Source organism: Poecilia mexicana, unplaced genomic scaffold, assembly GCF_051168715.1.
Source record: "Poecilia mexicana isolate PSO_F unplaced genomic scaffold, ASM5116871v1 scaffold_17, whole genome shotgun sequence".
NCBI classification, from domain to species: domain Eukaryota; kingdom Metazoa; phylum Chordata; class Actinopteri; order Cyprinodontiformes; family Poeciliidae; genus Poecilia; species Poecilia mexicana.
Genome location: NW_028263386.1, coordinates 26267552 through 26285428, shown reverse-complemented (window position 1 = coordinate 26285428; position 17877 = coordinate 26267552). Strand labels below are relative to the sequence as shown.

At 41.3% G+C, this 17877-nt stretch overlaps 1 protein-coding gene across 1 annotated transcript; it reads left to right on the top strand.

Annotated features, from left to right (window-relative positions):
- The first annotated feature begins 689 nt into the window (after window positions 1-689).
- Window positions 690-13208, top strand: mfsd8l2 (major facilitator superfamily domain containing 8-like 2). Its single transcript, XM_088014846.1, has 10 exons — window positions 690-765; window positions 1884-2102; window positions 2327-2389; window positions 2982-3101; window positions 3314-3393; window positions 3766-4027; window positions 6488-6561; window positions 9221-9434; window positions 11119-11552; window positions 12998-13208. The coding sequence occupies exons 1-10, from the start codon at window positions 690-692 to the stop codon at window positions 13076-13078; spliced, it is 1623 nt and encodes a 540-aa protein (XP_087870972.1). The 3' UTR covers window positions 13079-13208.
- Window positions 13209-17877: the final 4669 nt, after the last annotated feature.

The following is a 17877-nucleotide window of genomic DNA, read 5'->3' as shown; positions in this document are numbered from 1 at the left end:
TCATGTTGTAAGAACACTTTGGATTTTGCAGAAAGTGACTGACTTGAGAGAGGAAACATTTGTCTGATTTATGTCAAAAAAAAAAGTTTTTGTGACCTTTTCTATGTAAACACCTTGTTTCAACCGTATATGTTTATTTGGACTTTTTTGTTGAATTAAGTTGGCACTAAACTCCTTTTTTTGTAATAAAAAAAAAAAGCTTTGCACGTATACAATATGCTGCGCCCACTTCCTTACAGGACGGCAGTAGAATCTGATGCTTTTGATGTAACTGAAGAAAACAAGATTAAAAATGTATTAAGCGCCGGGTTCTCTGCCTCACCTGGCAACTTGAGACCTTGCCTTGACCGTGAGGCTCACAGCTTGGTTCTGCACTTGTAATGGGATTCGAGCAGAATTTCATCTTTAGTGTAAATGCCTAATGGAGTTGTACTGCTGTAATTATTTCAAGTCGGGGTGAAACTGTTTCTGTGCTGATGTGATATCTTCACACGGCTAAGTCCTCGCTTCAGTTGTCTGTCTTTAGGAAGCCGTGCTCTGATCTTGTACAATGGTGTGACTTATTCCTCCAATTATCCGGGCCAGTGGCTGTAAGTGGACGCACGGTGTGTCTTGTTATCTTGTGGCGCCACTGAACGACATTTCATGACAACATGTACTCGGTTCAGGGTGGCAAGTAAGTCAGCACAATGGAGAATCACCGGAAGAGGACTGTAACCTTCCTTACCATTGGATTGATATTCATGCTGAGCGGGATAGAGTACGGTAAGTTTTTCAAATAATCCTGTTGAAACATTCTCCTGGTAGAGCACATCACAGATAACATGGATTCTGTTTGAATGTCCGATGTGCAGTGCTGTGTTAACAATCCTCCACCAACCTTCACACTGCAACCACAAACTGAAGGGTTTCATTAGCATTCTATGTGACGGACCAACACAACGCAGTGCATCACTAGCTGCGCTTCCATTACAAATGGAAAAAAAAAGTGTTGAAAAACACAATTTCACAATTGCAGTGAGAAGCGCGATTATAATGACATGTGAATAAGCTTGTTCGCACGATAAGTCATTTGCTAACACACCGCATCATCCTCCTACCACTTCCTGTCTTCTTATTTGTCTTTTCCGTCAGTAGTAACGGAATTGTTGATCACGACTTAAGTGATGTGAAAAAAGCGTTTCCATTGAAGCAATGCGAAATCGATACGGCTGAAAAATCACTTAATTCTCGGGCCAAAACATCTTATTGAAAAATATGTCTGTTTTGAGACCAAATTTATTTTCGTAATAGCATTTTACGGAGCAGAGATCGTTCCAAAAGCAGGAAGCAGATTGCAGCACAGGGCATTCTGGGTAAATACGACCAAAACAAACGCCAGAGTCTAGCGCTAGCGGGAGAAATGGCTCGTGTCGTGTTTATTTATTTATTCAATTTTTACCAAAGACAAAGAAGAACTGTCCCAACCACTGAAATCTGATGCGATTCCATTTTTGTTTAAATTTCGTGAAAAATGAAGTTGTGCTCAGTGTGTTCTTCAGAGGGTTTGCATATTGGTGCAGCGCCTCGCTAGCTGAAAATGTAATAAAAGTTGCAATTTTGATCCTCAATGGAACCGATTCTAAAGGACTATCAGGTCTACAGAGTCTAACCCAAGGTTGTTCAGGGGGATAAATACATAAGGACATGCTTTTCAAAGCTTATTTAGGTTTTTTTTTTTTGGGGGGGGGGGTTGTTTTGTTTTTTTTAGAAACCATGTGCTCTTTTCTTCCATTTTACCTTCCCTGGACCACTTTGTGTTGATTTGTCACAAAAAAATCCCAACAAAGAATGTAAAACAGTTCAAGCAGTATCAGTATTTTTGCACCAATTTCATCTGTAAGAACTCCTCTCCTGTTCCTCTGCTGCGGTCCCAGCCGTCATTCTGCCCACAATATGGAGGTATCTGCAGATTCTGGAGGCTCCACCTTACTTCCTGGGTTTGGGCCTGTCTGCCTTCAGCCTGAGCGCGCTGCTCACGGGTCCTCTTTTTGGAGTCTGGTCGGATCGAAGTAAAACTACCAAATCCATCATCCTGTTCTCCAACCTCTTTGAAATCGCTGGTGAGAGTTTTACTTTTCACTGAATGCTGCGTTATGAGATCTTGACATGTCATCTCCCTTCAAAAGGAGGTTACGTGATACTTAAAATAAAAAAAAAATCTGGTTCTATAATATCAGCAAAGACTCAAGCTAAACATACATCCAGAGTTACACTTTCTAAATGAAGCCTTTGCTGTCATTGCAGAGCCTGAATACTAGCGTTGTTCTTTTTCATTTGTCCCCAGGTAACTTCATGTATTTTATTGGCTATTCAAAGTGGCTGTTATTATGCAGTCGGCTTGTAGCAGGTAACATACTCACTAATACACACAAACACTCACATTGGCATGTGTGCGAGTCATGGATTACTCACCATCAAGGACATAGTTGAACTGTGCCAGGTCTTTTGGTTGGAGTTGTTGGCAGTTTGAGTCTTCAGAGGCAGTTTGGTGTGAAGTTTGCAGGTTGTTAAAACATTTTTTCCGTTACATCTGGTTTCCTCCAAGAGTCCAACTACATCTGCCTCAGGAGGAGAAGAGTTGGAGACCTTAGCTGCCTCTTACCTTTTTGGGTGCTGGAATTAGATCCAGTACTTCTGAAAACCTGAACAAATCAATGCCCTCACAATAAACACATTATTCACTCTCTATTTTTGTACAAATCAAGTTTGAGTTTGTTAAACTTTTCTATCGGTAGCATTTGATAAAAAAAAAAAGTACATTCTCTTTATTATGTCATAATGTTATTCCTTCATCAAAAGTGTTGCCTTGATTCTTTAATGTATGTTTGGGAAATCCTCGAATCTCCCATGGCAACCATCCAGCTGTCCAAAAACGCCTGGGTGGAACCTAGCTTTCAAGGGCGAAGCTCCAGAACAGAAATGTACTGTTTTTCTTTCAGGTGTGGGTGCAGGAGCAGGCTCCTCCATCTTTGGCTTCCTAACCCGGAGCACTCTGCCAGAGGAGCGCGCCGGTATCTTCGCCGCCATCATGGCCTGTCGTCAGGCCGGCCTTCTCGTCGGTCAGTTCCTTTCCTCCCTCTCCCACCTCTCCGCACTCTGCTCTGTATTCCGGTGAAACATCAGACACCAGGAAGGATCTTTTGGCTTTGATGTGCGGTGTGATCTGCGAGGAGAAGAGGCCATTCAATAAAATCACCTGGGTGTACAGCTAGTGTCTTGTGCACGTCCTCCGTTTGTCTCATCTTTAAAGCTCTTCCTCCCGTCTCTCCAGGGCCGGCGTTCAACTTGTTCCTGCGGCTGTGTGATTTCAAACTGGGGCCCTTTGTTGTGAATAAGTACACGTCTCCTGGGGTAACCGCATCCACACAATCAGTAATCTGAGGTTCTCTGAAAGGCTCATGAATACAGAAACGAGCCGTAGAAATAGTTGCTCTGCATTCTGAACTCTTATGGATCCCACCGCCCCCTCCACCCCCCCTGCTTTATTTTCTCAACAATAGAAATAAAACAATATGCGGCAAAGCTCAGGCTTGTAACAACCCGTGTCTGTCTGTTTCCATCCCACCGTGCCTTAATGAAACACCTGTTGCACCGATTCAGCCAAGATGAAATGTAGAGGCCCCTCCCTCCCTCAACACTTGTTTCAATTTTCCACATAATTTGAAGCTGATTTCGCGTCGTGATGTTTCAGACATCTAGGATTCAGATGTGTGTCTTTTTCAGATCTTCATGTGTCTGCTGTGGACGCTGCTTCAGTTCGTCGTCCTGGCTGGGTACTGGGACGTACCGCCCATAAGCTCGCAGGGGGGAGTCGTCGTGTTGGAGATGAAACAAGAGGAGGAAGAGGAGGCGCCCCTGATGGGTTCAGACGAGGAGGAGGCGCGTACCTACAGAGCCGTCGACTCCAACCAATCGGAGACTTCGTCCGCGTCGCAGAGAGCCCACCAAACCTCAAACCCCTTTAAAAACTTCAGCGTCAGCAACGGTGAGCGAATGGCTCGGCTCAGACTGACTGTCAACTTTCCTCCAGGCTATTGGAGGCTTCGTGTAGGAAGAGGTGTCACAGCCGATGCACAAGTTCTGAATCTGCTTTATTGACTTTCTTGCAGTCACACAAACATGCACACAGAGTTACATTGACTTTCTCTGCTCAGATGGATTTTGTGCAGCGTATCAAATCAGATTCTCTTGTATTGACAGGACTTCTGTGTGTATGTGTTTGTATAAGCAGAAAATACATATAAATGATGTTAGGCGTCCTACTGCATTAGCCTCATAGTAATGATACATACAAGACGAGGGGTGATTGGCTGTCATCATTGATTATCTTTTGCTGCACTCTGAACGGTTGTGTGTGTGTGTGTGTGTGTGTGTGTGTGTGTGTGTGTGTGTGTGTGTGTGTGTGTGTGTGTGTGTATTGGTATATACCACATACAGAGGACCAGTTTCACAATATTTACCAACAAAAGCAGGTCATTTGTGGAAAGTGAGGACCTGTTTTCTCTGTCTTCACTTTTTTTCGTTTATGTTTCACTTTGTGACTCCGCCGCTTCCAAGGACCTGAATGCATCTTCCATTACTGGCTGTTACACGTGTGCTTAAAGAATTAAGGAGGGATATTTTTACCCGCCACATGATTCATTCCTTGTTTTCTGCTTGCCTTTCACTAAACCTGGCAACGCTGATCAGTGGGCGCTGACTGGACACATTTGGGAACAGCATACTTGCATACTGCAAGAACAGGAAGCAATGGTAGAACTAACTAACTAAGTAGGATGTGGTTGACTTTTACTAGTTGGAAACGATTGCCCCAATATTCAGGTTTTCTCTAGACCTGATCTGTAATCCAAGGAGCCATTTTTACTCTCCTCATATTGGTGTAATCTCCCTTAAGGACTGAATGGGTGACTACTCTAGAAAACATCTCATCGTCAGTCTGAGTGTTTGGAGAGAGGTTTAGGGTCAGGCCCTCTACTGCTGATGAAAGTCAGTACGGTGTCCCAGTAAGGATAGTTGTAAATGACTGCGTGTGCGTGTGTGTGTGTGTGTGTGTCTCAAACCCTCTTATCGATCTTCTCACTCTTTGAAGTTGAGGCAAAGAGAAGGCTTGCAGACCTCCTTGTTTATTGACTGGCCTGCTGTGGTTGACTCGTGGCTGAAATGGAGACAGAATTGGTAAAGTGGCCAGAGTTCCCATCGATTCCTGTTTGTTCTGAAGAGAATCTGCCATACTAGAAACCCTGCTCTGTTTAGCTGTTACAGTGTGTCTGGTATTCGCTCCCTTGAATTATTGATTCTCCTGGACTTTTTTTTTTGTTTTCTTCTATAGCTGTGGAGAACCTTTGAAAATGTGGCAGAGCATATGTTTTCTTTCATTAAGTCCCATCTCTGTCAGGGGCCAAGGAGAAGAAAAATAGTTAAAAATAAAATCACTGTGATTTTTTTCTCTTTTTTTTTTCTTTTTTACTTTTTGGCTTTTGAACTGCTCTGGTGTTTTTTAATAGTTTGCTTGTAGTCTTTACAGTTTCATTTGCTTAGAACTGGATCAACCTCCCTGTGCATTTACAGAAAACTGCAGCATTTTGGTTATTTTCTGAGAACATCCTCAACACTTATTGATCCAGTGAGAAACGTTACAACGATTATTAAAGGAAGAACTGAGTGAAAAAGTTTGAATTTATTGTAGATGTTCTCTAATACACATTGGGATCATTATAACATATAAATACTCACATAAACACACATCAGGCTAATGAAGATCCATTCATCTAGTTTTATTTGTTGTTCATCTATCTTATCTTATCTTATCTTATCTTATCTGTGAATGGAAGGAACAAATCAGGATCGCCACTCTGGATGTCTGACAGTGGAAGCTTCTGACCTTTCGACATGTGAAATGTGTAGGAACCATACAATCCTCTGAGTAACTTATCGAGAAAATCTGTAGTCAACATTTGAACCTATTCTGGCTCGTATTTACGTATCAGCAGCTGCTTTAAGACAGTATACATACACACACACTGTAAAAGAGCGAATTACAAAAGCCGAACTCCAGTAAACAACAGAGGAGAGAACAAAGACATCTGAACCAGAGCGGACCACTCGCTGTAACGTGGAGGCTTTTCTCCAGCCATCTGCTGAGAACATCCAAATTTAGCTGCGAGCCCAGCTCGTTTTCCAACCCCGCTCCGTCCATACGGGAGCTTCTGTTCCAGGAAAAGATGGAACCAAGACATGGAATTGACTAAGATCTATTTATCGCTCGTTCTCACAAGAGGAAAAACTCCAATTCACACTTGTCTTAACGCAGAAGAAGCTTGGGCGAGGCTCTCCAGTTTTCTCTCCGCACCGAACTTTATCTCCGCATCGCGTGCCAGTCGAGAGCTTTTTCAGTCGAACTTGTTTGCTGATTTTCTCGTTGATTTTTCTGTCTCCCACATTACAGAGTTCCTGAGAGAAGAAGTAGTTGTTCTCCTTACGGCTCAGTTCATCACTCTATTCAACCAGACAACGCTGGAGGTGAGGAGCAACCATTTCGATCTATCAGCCAAAGCTTGCAAACATTCTGCTCATTTTTTTACTCGGGGCTAGAGCAGCAGCGAATCCCTCCGTGGAAAAACTCAAGACACCTAAACAATTTTGTTTTTATAGATTCTTGATGAAATAAACACAAAGTAAAAATCAACCTTTTCTCAATGTTAGGGTGAACTGGGGTGAACGGTGCTAAAAAGTGTTTTTGCTCCTTTACAGATATATTCTGTTGTGGATTTTTGTTCATCTTGCACCTAAATGTTTCAGATCATAAAAAGCATTTTTACACTTTTTCTTTTTGGTGCATTTCTCAGAACAGAAAAGAAATTCTCAAAACTATTTGTTCAATACTTAAAACAAAAAGCAGTTTCTCATTTCTGTGAGCAAAAGGCAAATGTACGGTCATGAACGCGATTATGTACAATCCTCTGCTTTTTCAATTTCTTATGTCACATTGATCAAAATGTACTATAGGGGTCTCTGTTGAATAGACTCGATGTCCAAAGTAAATTCATCGTATAAGTCTGAACATGCAAAATGCTTCAACAGGTTGTCGTAATATGTCAATCACATTTTAATTCATTTTCATTCAACTTTTTATTTTTCTCAATCTGTCCTGAATTGGTAAATTACTGCTTGGTGAATTTAGGTTTTCGTCAACATGGGTAAACGTGTTAGATTAAATCAACAAATGATCAACCGGTTTTCTGAAAAATCTCAAAGGTACATCTCTTGAACCATCAGTTGGTAAGTATGTAGTGTATACAGCCAGAGAAAAACACAGTGTTACACTTTTGACAATGGAAGGACGAGGACTTGGATGGGGTCAGCACCCAGAGAGAAGAGGAAGAGGAGTTAGAAGGTAAAAGAGAAGAGGCTGAGCACATCTGCCAGTTTCCATCAATCCAACATCATCACATTATGGTTTTGTGATCCACAACGAGACACTAATGGAGATCCTCTCACCCTACTCCTCATTCCTTAACTCCAGACACGAGTTTTTCTCATCATGGAGATGGAAAAGTATAAGAAACTCATCAACAAATTACAGTCTCTTGCCATTGATCTCTCATAATTACAACAGTTCTTGTCATCAAAACTTTAGTCATAGTTTACAACAGATCATCCCTCCAGAGTACACTGTTATATTGACAACAGGACTAATCGGTTTGACTGTAAGTAAATATGCGTTCATTGACACAGATATTTACTTTTGAGAGATGAACTGTGGCTTTTGCAGGCAATCCGTGATGTTTTGCTGTTTATATGAATAGTTTTGAGAAACGCACTTACTCTGTTTTGCAAATGTCTAAAACGATTCGAGAAATTCACCAAAGCGACTGAGAAAAACTAAAATTTGTTTGGTGACGTGAAACCCTTAAAATTGTTTGAGAAAAAGCAAATAGAAAAAAAAAAAAAAAACAATTCTGTGAGCAGGGAAGCAGTCAACAGCATGCGCCACATGCTTCCTGTGTAATTGTCTTTAATTAGCTCAAGGTACCCAAAGTCATTTGTATCCTTTTGGACTTGCATCGATTTCTCACCGAGATTGTGGGCTGATGACGGGACGCTCAGACTGCTGGGTAAAGTCCTCCGGAGCACATCCTAAAGATTTTCAATAGAGTTCAGGTCGGGGCTCTGCAGAGGCCAATCCATGTGTGAAAATGATACCTTCATAACGCCTGAACCAGTCTTTCTCAGTCTCAGCCCAAGTAGGCCCAGGACTCCCATTGTCAAACATCCTGCTTCCCTTTGGAAAAGTAGAAATCCGACTACGTGAAACCTGAAAGTCAGCTGATGTTAATGTTGACACCAAACATTTGAGTCCAGAGCTGACCGTTTACAGTAGCTCCAGGTCATTATGTTGCCCACTCGCAAGGATAAACCCATCATTTCTTCTTTTAATGTGCGTATCACTCTGAAACTCATTACACCACACGACCTTATTCCATTGAACAGGGTTCTGTCTTTACTGCCCACATAATGAAACCAATTTTTTATTTGTCTCTCAGATTAGTGGCTCTCAGGAGGCCAAACAGTTATTTAGTCACAGTACAATGAGTTCTCTTCACACGACGCGTTGAACTCTACGCTGGACTTCTTTTGATTATATTTAACTAAACTTGAAATGGTTTCCAAACACACGTACTCCACTCGAGTTTCCCGTCAGCCGGGTTTTTCCCTCAAAGTTTCTGGTTCTATATCTTAATTTTAGAATTTCATTTGAAACAGTACTTAATCCAATTTTATTTACAGATCTTTTTTTTTTTTGCTTGTAGCACCTTATGAAACTGAGTGACATACATGGTTTATTTTAAAGATAGGAAAAGACTTGTGGCCACGACTTAATATTTCATGGCCACAACTTGTAATTATTAAGTCGTTCCCATTAAATAAATAAGTAGTCCCCATTAGATATTAAGCTGTGCCCACGAATTAAACAAGTCGTTATGAAGTCGTGGCCATGAGATATTAAGACGTGGGCATGAATTTATTTTTTTTCCTCCCATTTCACCAGACGGGCTCCGTAGGTGCGCTTTCTCTGTACAATGATGTTTTGCAATCCTGTTATAAGTAATTTCCCTTTTACCTCGAATTCTATCAAATCTAACCTGTCTGTCTGTCTTTACCTCCCCTCCCTCTCCAGACCATGGTGACCCCTCTGACGCAGCGCTACTTCAGCTTCGGCGAGCTGGGCAACAGCCTGATGTACAGCCTGTGTGGGGTGGAGGTCATCGTGGGCTTCTTCTTCGTGCGCTGGCTGAGCAGCAAGGTTGCGGACCGCGTGGTGCTGGCCGTGGGCCTGGTCATCTGCTGCACCGCCTGTATCTGGTGCCTCGTTTTCCTCTGCAAGCCCCGAGGTGCTGACCTGCCCGTGAAAACACGCAGACACACCCGACGAGCACGCACGGAGACTCAAGGCTCAGAGCCAAGTCGTCTTTGTCTGACCGGTGTTGGTGTGCGGGAGCGTACAGCGGAGTGGAACTGGGTCACCCGGCAGATGAAATGAATGAGCTCTTTAAATGATATCATTCAGGCTCTGGTGGGCCAGCAGGAGCTCACGCAGGCAGGCCGGATCCTGTGTGCTCATGTTGGCCTGCGTCTGTTGCAGCTCGTCACGTTTATCGCTCTGATTAACAGTGACAGGTGCTGGAGCCGGGTGCAGCCTGGGTACATTTAACAGGATTACAGTAATCTAATTAAATGGGGGGGTGGGGGGGAGGCTATTTGTTAGAGCGTAGCCTACATTTGTTCTGTATTTGTTTCAGTTCCACTTAAACAAACAATGGCATCAAACTTATGACAGATACCTGAGCAAAAAAAAAAGCATCTCCAGACTCGGTCCTCTGAGGGAGCGGCTTAATTTGCAGAACTGCCTTTTCATTGTAAGATTATAGACGTTCAAGTTGAACAGGAACATCCAACCGTTCGAGTGGGCACAGAATCCCACTAACATGTGCATGATGCAAGGCAGCACAGAGCAGAAACGGACTGGCTGCCAGCTTGGCAGAGGTTTTATTTTGCAGACAAGAGCTTTCTGTGGAGGAGCCAGGCCGTTTATATGGAGGAGAACCTAGAAACCAGTGGAGGGAGAGGGGGAAACCGAGATCCACCAGCTGCGTTTCCACCACAAATGTGCCCGGATCTTTGTCTGTATTCCGCCAACGTCCACAAAACACAGCTTTGCAATTGCAGTGTTAACATTAAATAAGAAGTCAAGATGAAATCACATGTGAACAAACTTATTCACGCGTTACGTCATGCAAAAACATTTCAGTGACAGGTGTAAACAGTTACTTGAGATATATCCATAATTTAGCCGCGGCGCTGGCGCTCATCATCCATCAGCCATCAGAGGAGACGTTGGCGCGACAAGCCCCGCCTGTTTGGACTCATGCAAGCCGATTTTACAGAAGAGCTATGGATTCAAAACGTTTCAATGAGAAACTCGTGACACGGTGTGATTTGTGTGATCCAAGAAAATGTGTTGTAGTTTCCATTGTAGTTTCGCAAAATGCAATATGGCTGGAAACGCTCATTAGCCATAAAATTACGCAAATTGAAATAATGAAAATAAATTTGCTTCATGGAAACACAACAATTTAAAAAAAACAAACACATTTTTCAATATAAATATCTTGTATTTGTGCATTTCGCAAAACTCAAATGGAAACATTGACGCAAGTGTGACACGAGTCACATGATCAACAGCCGGATGTTACTACTACCAAAAATGACAAAGGAAGTGGTAGGAGGATGATGGCGCAGCAAGTTTTGAATGACTTATCTGTGTGATTTTAAATGTGTTTCTTATTTAATGAAACACCACAATTGCAATTGTGTTTTTTCAACATTTGCGGAATATAGACAGCACTTTGCTTTGTGCACATTTGTAATGGAAACGCAACCAGTCGCTCTGCTCAGTCTGTTGACACTGAGCTGAAAAGCCAAAACAAGCAAATCTGTTCTATAAAAACCTGAAAAAAATTTGTACAGAACATATATCCATCGATTTTATTTCTCCATATCTCCCGTGCCTTCCAGGTGGATTTGAGTGGCAGCTTTCAGCCTTCATAGTGGGAGTTTTCCTGCAGCTGCTGGGGCTTCCATTCGTAGCTGTGTCTCAGGTGTCGCTCTTCTCCAAAGTCACTGCTGAGAAAACTCAAGGTGTGCTCATGTTATGTTGTCAAGATGCGCAAACAACAGATCGTCGCTGTGCACATAGGATTGTAAAAAAAAATAAAATAAAAATAAAAAAAACTTGCAAATATGGTTTATCAAAGCCCTATTTTAATATTGGCACAAGTGAAATAAAAATGAAATATTTTTGTTTTGCCTCTCTAAAAGGGTTCAGCCAAGGGGTCCGGCGCTCCGTCGGAGGCCTGGCTACCATCTTGGGTCCTTTGTGGGCCGGAGGATTGACCAATAACTTGTACATAATGCTGGGCATGATGCTGGCTCTGCTCGTCATGATCACAGTAAGTAGAGCCGGAGCTTTTCACTGACTGCTGAAATCGTCCTTAAAAAGAGCGATGTTGCAATGACTTCCTGTAGGCGGAGTTTCAGAAAGAGCAGTTTTTAAAGAGCTAGAGTCCCAATTTTAAGGCGTTAACTTAAAAAGTCAAATTTCTTTTACAGCATTTTCATTACAAGTAAATGTAACAGTATCTTGATTGTGCTCTAAAATGGCACTATGTGTCTGGAAAACACATAATTCTGCATCTTTCAGGTTTTGGTTGTTGTGTTTTGGCTTTGCATTTTGTTGACCTTTATGGGCCTCTGTATGTAAAGATACACCTGGTCATCAAGCCTGAAGCACACAGCCACATTTTCGGGACTCAAAACAAAAGCTAACCTCATTTTAGCAGACAAAGTGAAATACTGACAACACTGGAGTGTTTTTCATTATACAGGCTTCATTTAACTAGAAATATCATAGAGGTTTAATGTTACGAGAGCTCGTAGCCCAAGATCTCATTACACCTTTAGTAAAACAAGCTACTTCTCACTGTTAGCTCCCCACTGTAGATGCACCCATTACAATGTCTCATTGACTGTGTCTTGTTTTGTGCACAGTGTAGATAAGGTGGAGTTCAACCTCTACATAAAACATTTGGTATTAAAATGTATTCAACATTATCACCTTCATTTCTACAGTTAAGACCAGATTTGTTCATTCCCCTTGTAGATTTAGCTTTAAACCAGTGGTGACCAACTTCAAACCTCAAGAGCTGCTGTCCTTCAACTTCTCATCTCTTTCACGACACATTTTAGTCAAATGATTGAGGTCCTTCATGAACAAGTCTTTCAGTTCTGTAGAGACCTGCCAACGACCCATTCATTTGATTTCGGTGAAGTGGAGAAGAGATGCTTCTAAAAGTCTCAGGACATCAGGACTTCAGCTGCTGCAGGGTGACGCCAAGGAAAGAAATGAATGTTAAAATCTAATCCTGTCAGGGCGTGGGTGTGCATAATCTTAGTCTTAACTTCATATTACGGTTTCTAAACAGTGAATGATGACGTTTTCAACGAGCTGCAAGGTGTCAGGTGTTCTTAGATTATGTCTTAGATTATGGCCTGTAGACGAAACGGTCTCTTGGGGAAACCTGGTTTTTGGGGTCACTGCATTGTCTGCTTCTCCTCCAAACCTTAAATCCTTCTGTTTTTTCAGTGTTTAAACTTAAACATCCCTTTCATTGGGCCTTTAACCGGCCTGCTGTGATTAATAGCTAATTGCCTTGATCAATAGCACTTTGTCTACGTCGGGATAATGCTGCGACCCAATGAGTTAAAAAGCAGTTACCGCTAGGTTTTTTTTTTTTTTAAAGGAAAATCCTTTGCTCAGCATGTCATTAATAGCCCACACGTTTTTACTCAAAGACCTCCGTTCTCCGTAGCCACATGCCGCTGTATGTGTCTGCAGGTTATGACAGTCCTGTCCTACGAGCGGCTGGCCGAGCCGAGGGTGGTGCAGTGTGCCCAGAGCGCTGACAGCGGAGGGTAGAGGGGAGAGGAGCGGGCCGAGACGGACCGGGGGGAGGAGGGGGTCGCCCTTCACTTCAGAGAGAATAAATCCAAGTTTCCTGAAGAGGAAAGCGTATGAGCGTGGAATAAAGATTATCAAAAAGCTTTGCACACCGTCTCCACCATCATCAGCCTGCATTAGGATGAACCGCATTATTCATATTACTACCAGATAATTAATTACATTTTACACAAGGGGGCACCATTGCTCTCACGTTGAGTACTTACAGGCATAATTGTAGATGAAAGCTATTATTTTTAAGGAGAACTATTTATACTCCCATGTATGAGTAGGACAAAAAAGCTGTTTTTTTTTTGTCTTTTCCTTTCCTGTGCGACCCGTGTATCAGAAATGTGGTTTATTCTTCCCCCTGTGAAGAGGAAAGCTCTCTCTGAAAATGAAACGGCTGACACAATGAGTGCAGAAAGTGGAGTTGTCAACATCTTAGCAGCTTCGTGTCAAGAAACCTGACAGGAGAAGAGGGTCAAAGACAGTGATTCTTCACAGATTTATTGGTACCTTTCTTTTTTTTTTTTCTGAAAAGAGGAAAAAAGTGACACACATATACACACACACACACACACACACACACACAGACTTGGATGTAATTACACCATGTTGTTATCTGGATTCCTTCCTGTTCGGCTTGCACAAATGACACACTCATGGAGTTAAGAAAAAAACAATACAATAAAATATACTTGCTAAATTGCCAATTCTATCCTTTTAACTAAAAGGAACAAATTAAATTTTAATAACATACATTCATAATTTACAATTTGACAAGGTGTGAGTAGTGTACAGTCAGCTGTTCTTGCCTGTGTTCTCCTCTAGGATGTGCTGCGTGCTACACATCGGCAGACGAGGGAGGAATGCTGTAAGCAACATCAAGGCATTGTCGATTCTCTTTGTAGAAACGAGTGTTGGTTCGGCCAGCCTCTGTGTTTTTGCATAATTGCAGATAAGGCTCAGTAACCTTTCCAGTTTTCCTCGCTCAGCATGTGATATTTGCCTTCTTTTTTTTTTCTTTTTGCCCGAAATGGAAATTCTAATCTCTGGGACTCAAGGACATAATATATATAAGTACTTTTATGCCCTGATCAGCGTATTGAGGTGCTTGACATTTTAAGGGAGATAACAGAGTGCACAGATTCGGGTCAGGCTAGAATTTGACTCACTTTGAACAGTAGCTCTGTCTTCCAGGACGCGTCTTTCCTTTCCACTAACGAAAACAGACAGTTTACGTTGAACCTGCATTTTAATCTGCGAGGATTTATTTTTCATTTGGGTATTTATGGATATATAAAAAAAAAGCACAGCTAGATAGCATTTAGAGAAAAATACACAAAACTGCTTTACTCACTGTGCTCTGACAGGAGCTTAAGGTGCTTAACAAACCTGCTGAGTAACTCCCATCACTGCTGTCTTTTTATTTGCTGTTTTACCATCGTTTTGTGAGAATTAAAAAGGCGGCATGCGGTACGTTCCACGTTAAACGAAGAAGTCAGAGGGCCTTCGTGGCTTCACGTGAACCGAACCAGCCAGCTCAGCAGCCGCGGCGGTGAAAATTTTTTTAAAGATACACAGAACAACCATTTGATGTAGGGGCAACCAATTATTTCTGTTAGCCAAGGACAGGCGTGCGTCGCTATGGAGATGGGACTTTGCAAAGGGTGGGGGTAGTGGGGGTGGGGGGAATCAGTCGGCGAAGCCAGGCAGAGTGGACGCAGTGGATGTTTTGGTGGAGCAGAGCGTGGAACCTGTTACTGCCACTGCGATGAAGCAGATACGGAGCAGTAATTACAGTTTCCTCCTCTGTTGGAAGGAACGTTTCTTCTTTCAGTTCAACATTCCATTAGCAAGACGATAAATAAAAGGCTCTGTACACTGTACCGGGTTTTCAACCTTTTTTATTTATTTTTTTTATTTTTTTATAAATGATGACAATGTTCTGATGAATGAAGGTCTGCACGCTGGAAAGAATAGGTCAGATAATTACAAAAAGAGGAAGCTTGGATTGTCTCAAATAGTTTCTGAAAAGAAGTTATGAATCATTACTATCTTACCTTCAGTAGATAAGGGTTTTATATACAGTTTGGATTAAAGAAAAGAAAATGCGCAGCCTCGGAGAGCCGGTGATTTGTCAGAGCCACAAATTTCTTCCATCTGAAAAAAGTTGAAACAGATTTGCAAACACTATATTATTGTAGTCTACACAGGCCTGCAGCTCGCCACACAGCACGTAACCTACTGCAAAATTGAACAGATTAAGTGTTTCTAGTGAGATTAAAAAAAAAGAAAATCAATAAAATAGCATCCAATGTGTAACATCTTTATTTTTTTACCCTACATATCTGCTTTGCTGCTTTGCTGCACAATTTGTGCTTCACCTAAGTTTTCTGTACTGTGAAGTATCACTGTCTTTGTTGGACGGATGTTCCGGTCCAGTCCAAGGTATCATCTCAGGTTTCCAATCAAGGCCTTTTAAATTATTTTTTGTCTGAACATCTCATTAAACTTTTGATCCCTTTGTTTCTAATGTACTGTCAGTGATTTTGTCAGATTCAACTGCTGCAAGCTATGCAATAATATATATATAGATATTTTTTAGGTCAATTTTGAAAAATCTAAGTGTATTTTCAGGTTCGCAGCTTTTATTGACTGCGCACATCACTTTGTTAGTTCAATGAATCTATTTTTTTCTGAAGCAATTACATGTTACATGTTTTCAGTTTTTACAGTGAAGGTTGAAGAAGCTCCTGGTCTATTTGTGTCTTGGTATTTTCTGACCAGAAGCATCTGAAACGCTAAATGTTCAGTTTGATGAACAAAACAAGTTTATGAAGCTCATAGGAATATGAGCCTCTATATTAGAAGCTCAAAGTATGCAAAGTTGCTTTGCATACTTTATAAAGCAGAGTATAAACAAGTCAAAATGAAACATGGTGGAAGTCTCTAACATAGAAGCAAAACATAGGATTTTCACAGGACACATTTCACTGTGATGAGGAATATTGTGTCTGGTCAAAATGTTACAAAACACTGAGGCCTGACTGAGTTCAGTGGTTGTATCACCTCAGTAAATACTAATTTGTTCATATGTAACTGTACTGATGTAGATTTGAGAACAGAAAGGACTGGATTTTTTCAGCTTGCATTGTTTATATAAGAAGCAAAAAAAAAAAAAAAAAACAGGAAGAAAAATCCTCCTATCAGTCACCGTTGTGTGGTTGAGGAAACATGTTTTATAGTGCATTCAGTTTTTACTCAAAAGCATAAAAAACAAGGAAAACTGTGACAAAGCAAACAAACTTCATATTCTGAGTGGAGAACTTGAAGATTTCTCATCAATCTTCATCAGGCTTCTGCTAGTTCATACTGCAGTGATGGCGTTAGTTTGAAGCTAGTTTTCAACACTTTAGTCAGTTTGTATCACATTAAATCTGTCACATGTTATACCAAACAACCTCTCTTGGTTAAAAGATTTGTTTAGTTTTGGAATTTACAAAACATACTAAAGAAATACCCTACTGTTAGCATGTGTCGCTAACAGTAGTTAGCTTGTCACTGAGTCCAGCTGTTAGCATATCCACCTCTCAGTTAGAACATGCTTAAATCGGGCTTCAGAGCTAACCAAGTAGCCACTGGCACTTCCTGTTTGTTCACTGACGTCTGCTTCAGTTTCTAAGGGAGTTCTTGAAATACAAGCTCATCATTTTGAGTGTTTCTGCTGATTAGCGCTACTTACCAGAAAATTAGCTTTGTTTGATGTCAAGCTTTCCTTTGAGTATGATTAAAAGGAAACCCAAGAACAGCCGCGTGTATTTGTGAACCATTAGACAACATTATTAGCACTTGTTTGATTGAACAAGTGCTAATAATTTTGGGTTTCTGAGTTACCTGATGATGAAACCAAAGAGTAGTCATGTATTGTAAATGCAATTCTGTATATGACTGCACCTATATCATATTTTAGTAATATTCAGTGGAATTGAGGATTCTATCTGATAATTTCTTAATTTCTCAAGTAATCGATATACCTGCATCACACCTTGTGTTTTTTTTTTCCAATAAGAACGACGCATGCTCTAATACTAGTAGAACGGCTACTGACATTCTTTTTTCTCAGATTGTCCTTTCACTGAAAATTGTGAACAAATGGGGAAAAAAAAAACACGACCATTCCACTTAATGTTCAGGTATATGTAATAGGTGACGTATCGACTCAGACGTATTTGCGTCAAGTATTCTTTTGAATCGATTCATTCAAGGATTCATTTCAGCACTCGTAAAGATTACATCCGCTGTTGTTGGACGTACCGACTCCTCATTAATCATTCATGTCTATTCATTCTGAGGGGTTTTTCAGAGACTTCCTGTCTTCATTTAGAACCTACCTCATACTGGTCTCCACTTCTTGCCTGTGGGTCCTCAAGTCACCCACAGGCAAAGTTTCAAGGTTATGAGTCTAGCACCCTAGAAAAAAAAAAAACAGAGTATGTTGGATATTCTAAAGAAAGTTCCTCAGAAGCAAAATTCTTTGAATGTCACGCAGAGTGACAAAAACACGAAAGGCACAATCGACGGCCGTCGGCTTTGAAAGCTGAAATTTAGATTTGGTGCATCTTTGACACATCGCTGCGAGACAGCATTGGGTAATTACATACCGCACATTCGAAATGCATCCGGAATTTACAGGAAACTACTAAATGTTTCCTGGTGGCTAAAAGCATCTGCTTTTTATGGTAATGTGAAATCACGACAATGAGCACACCTAA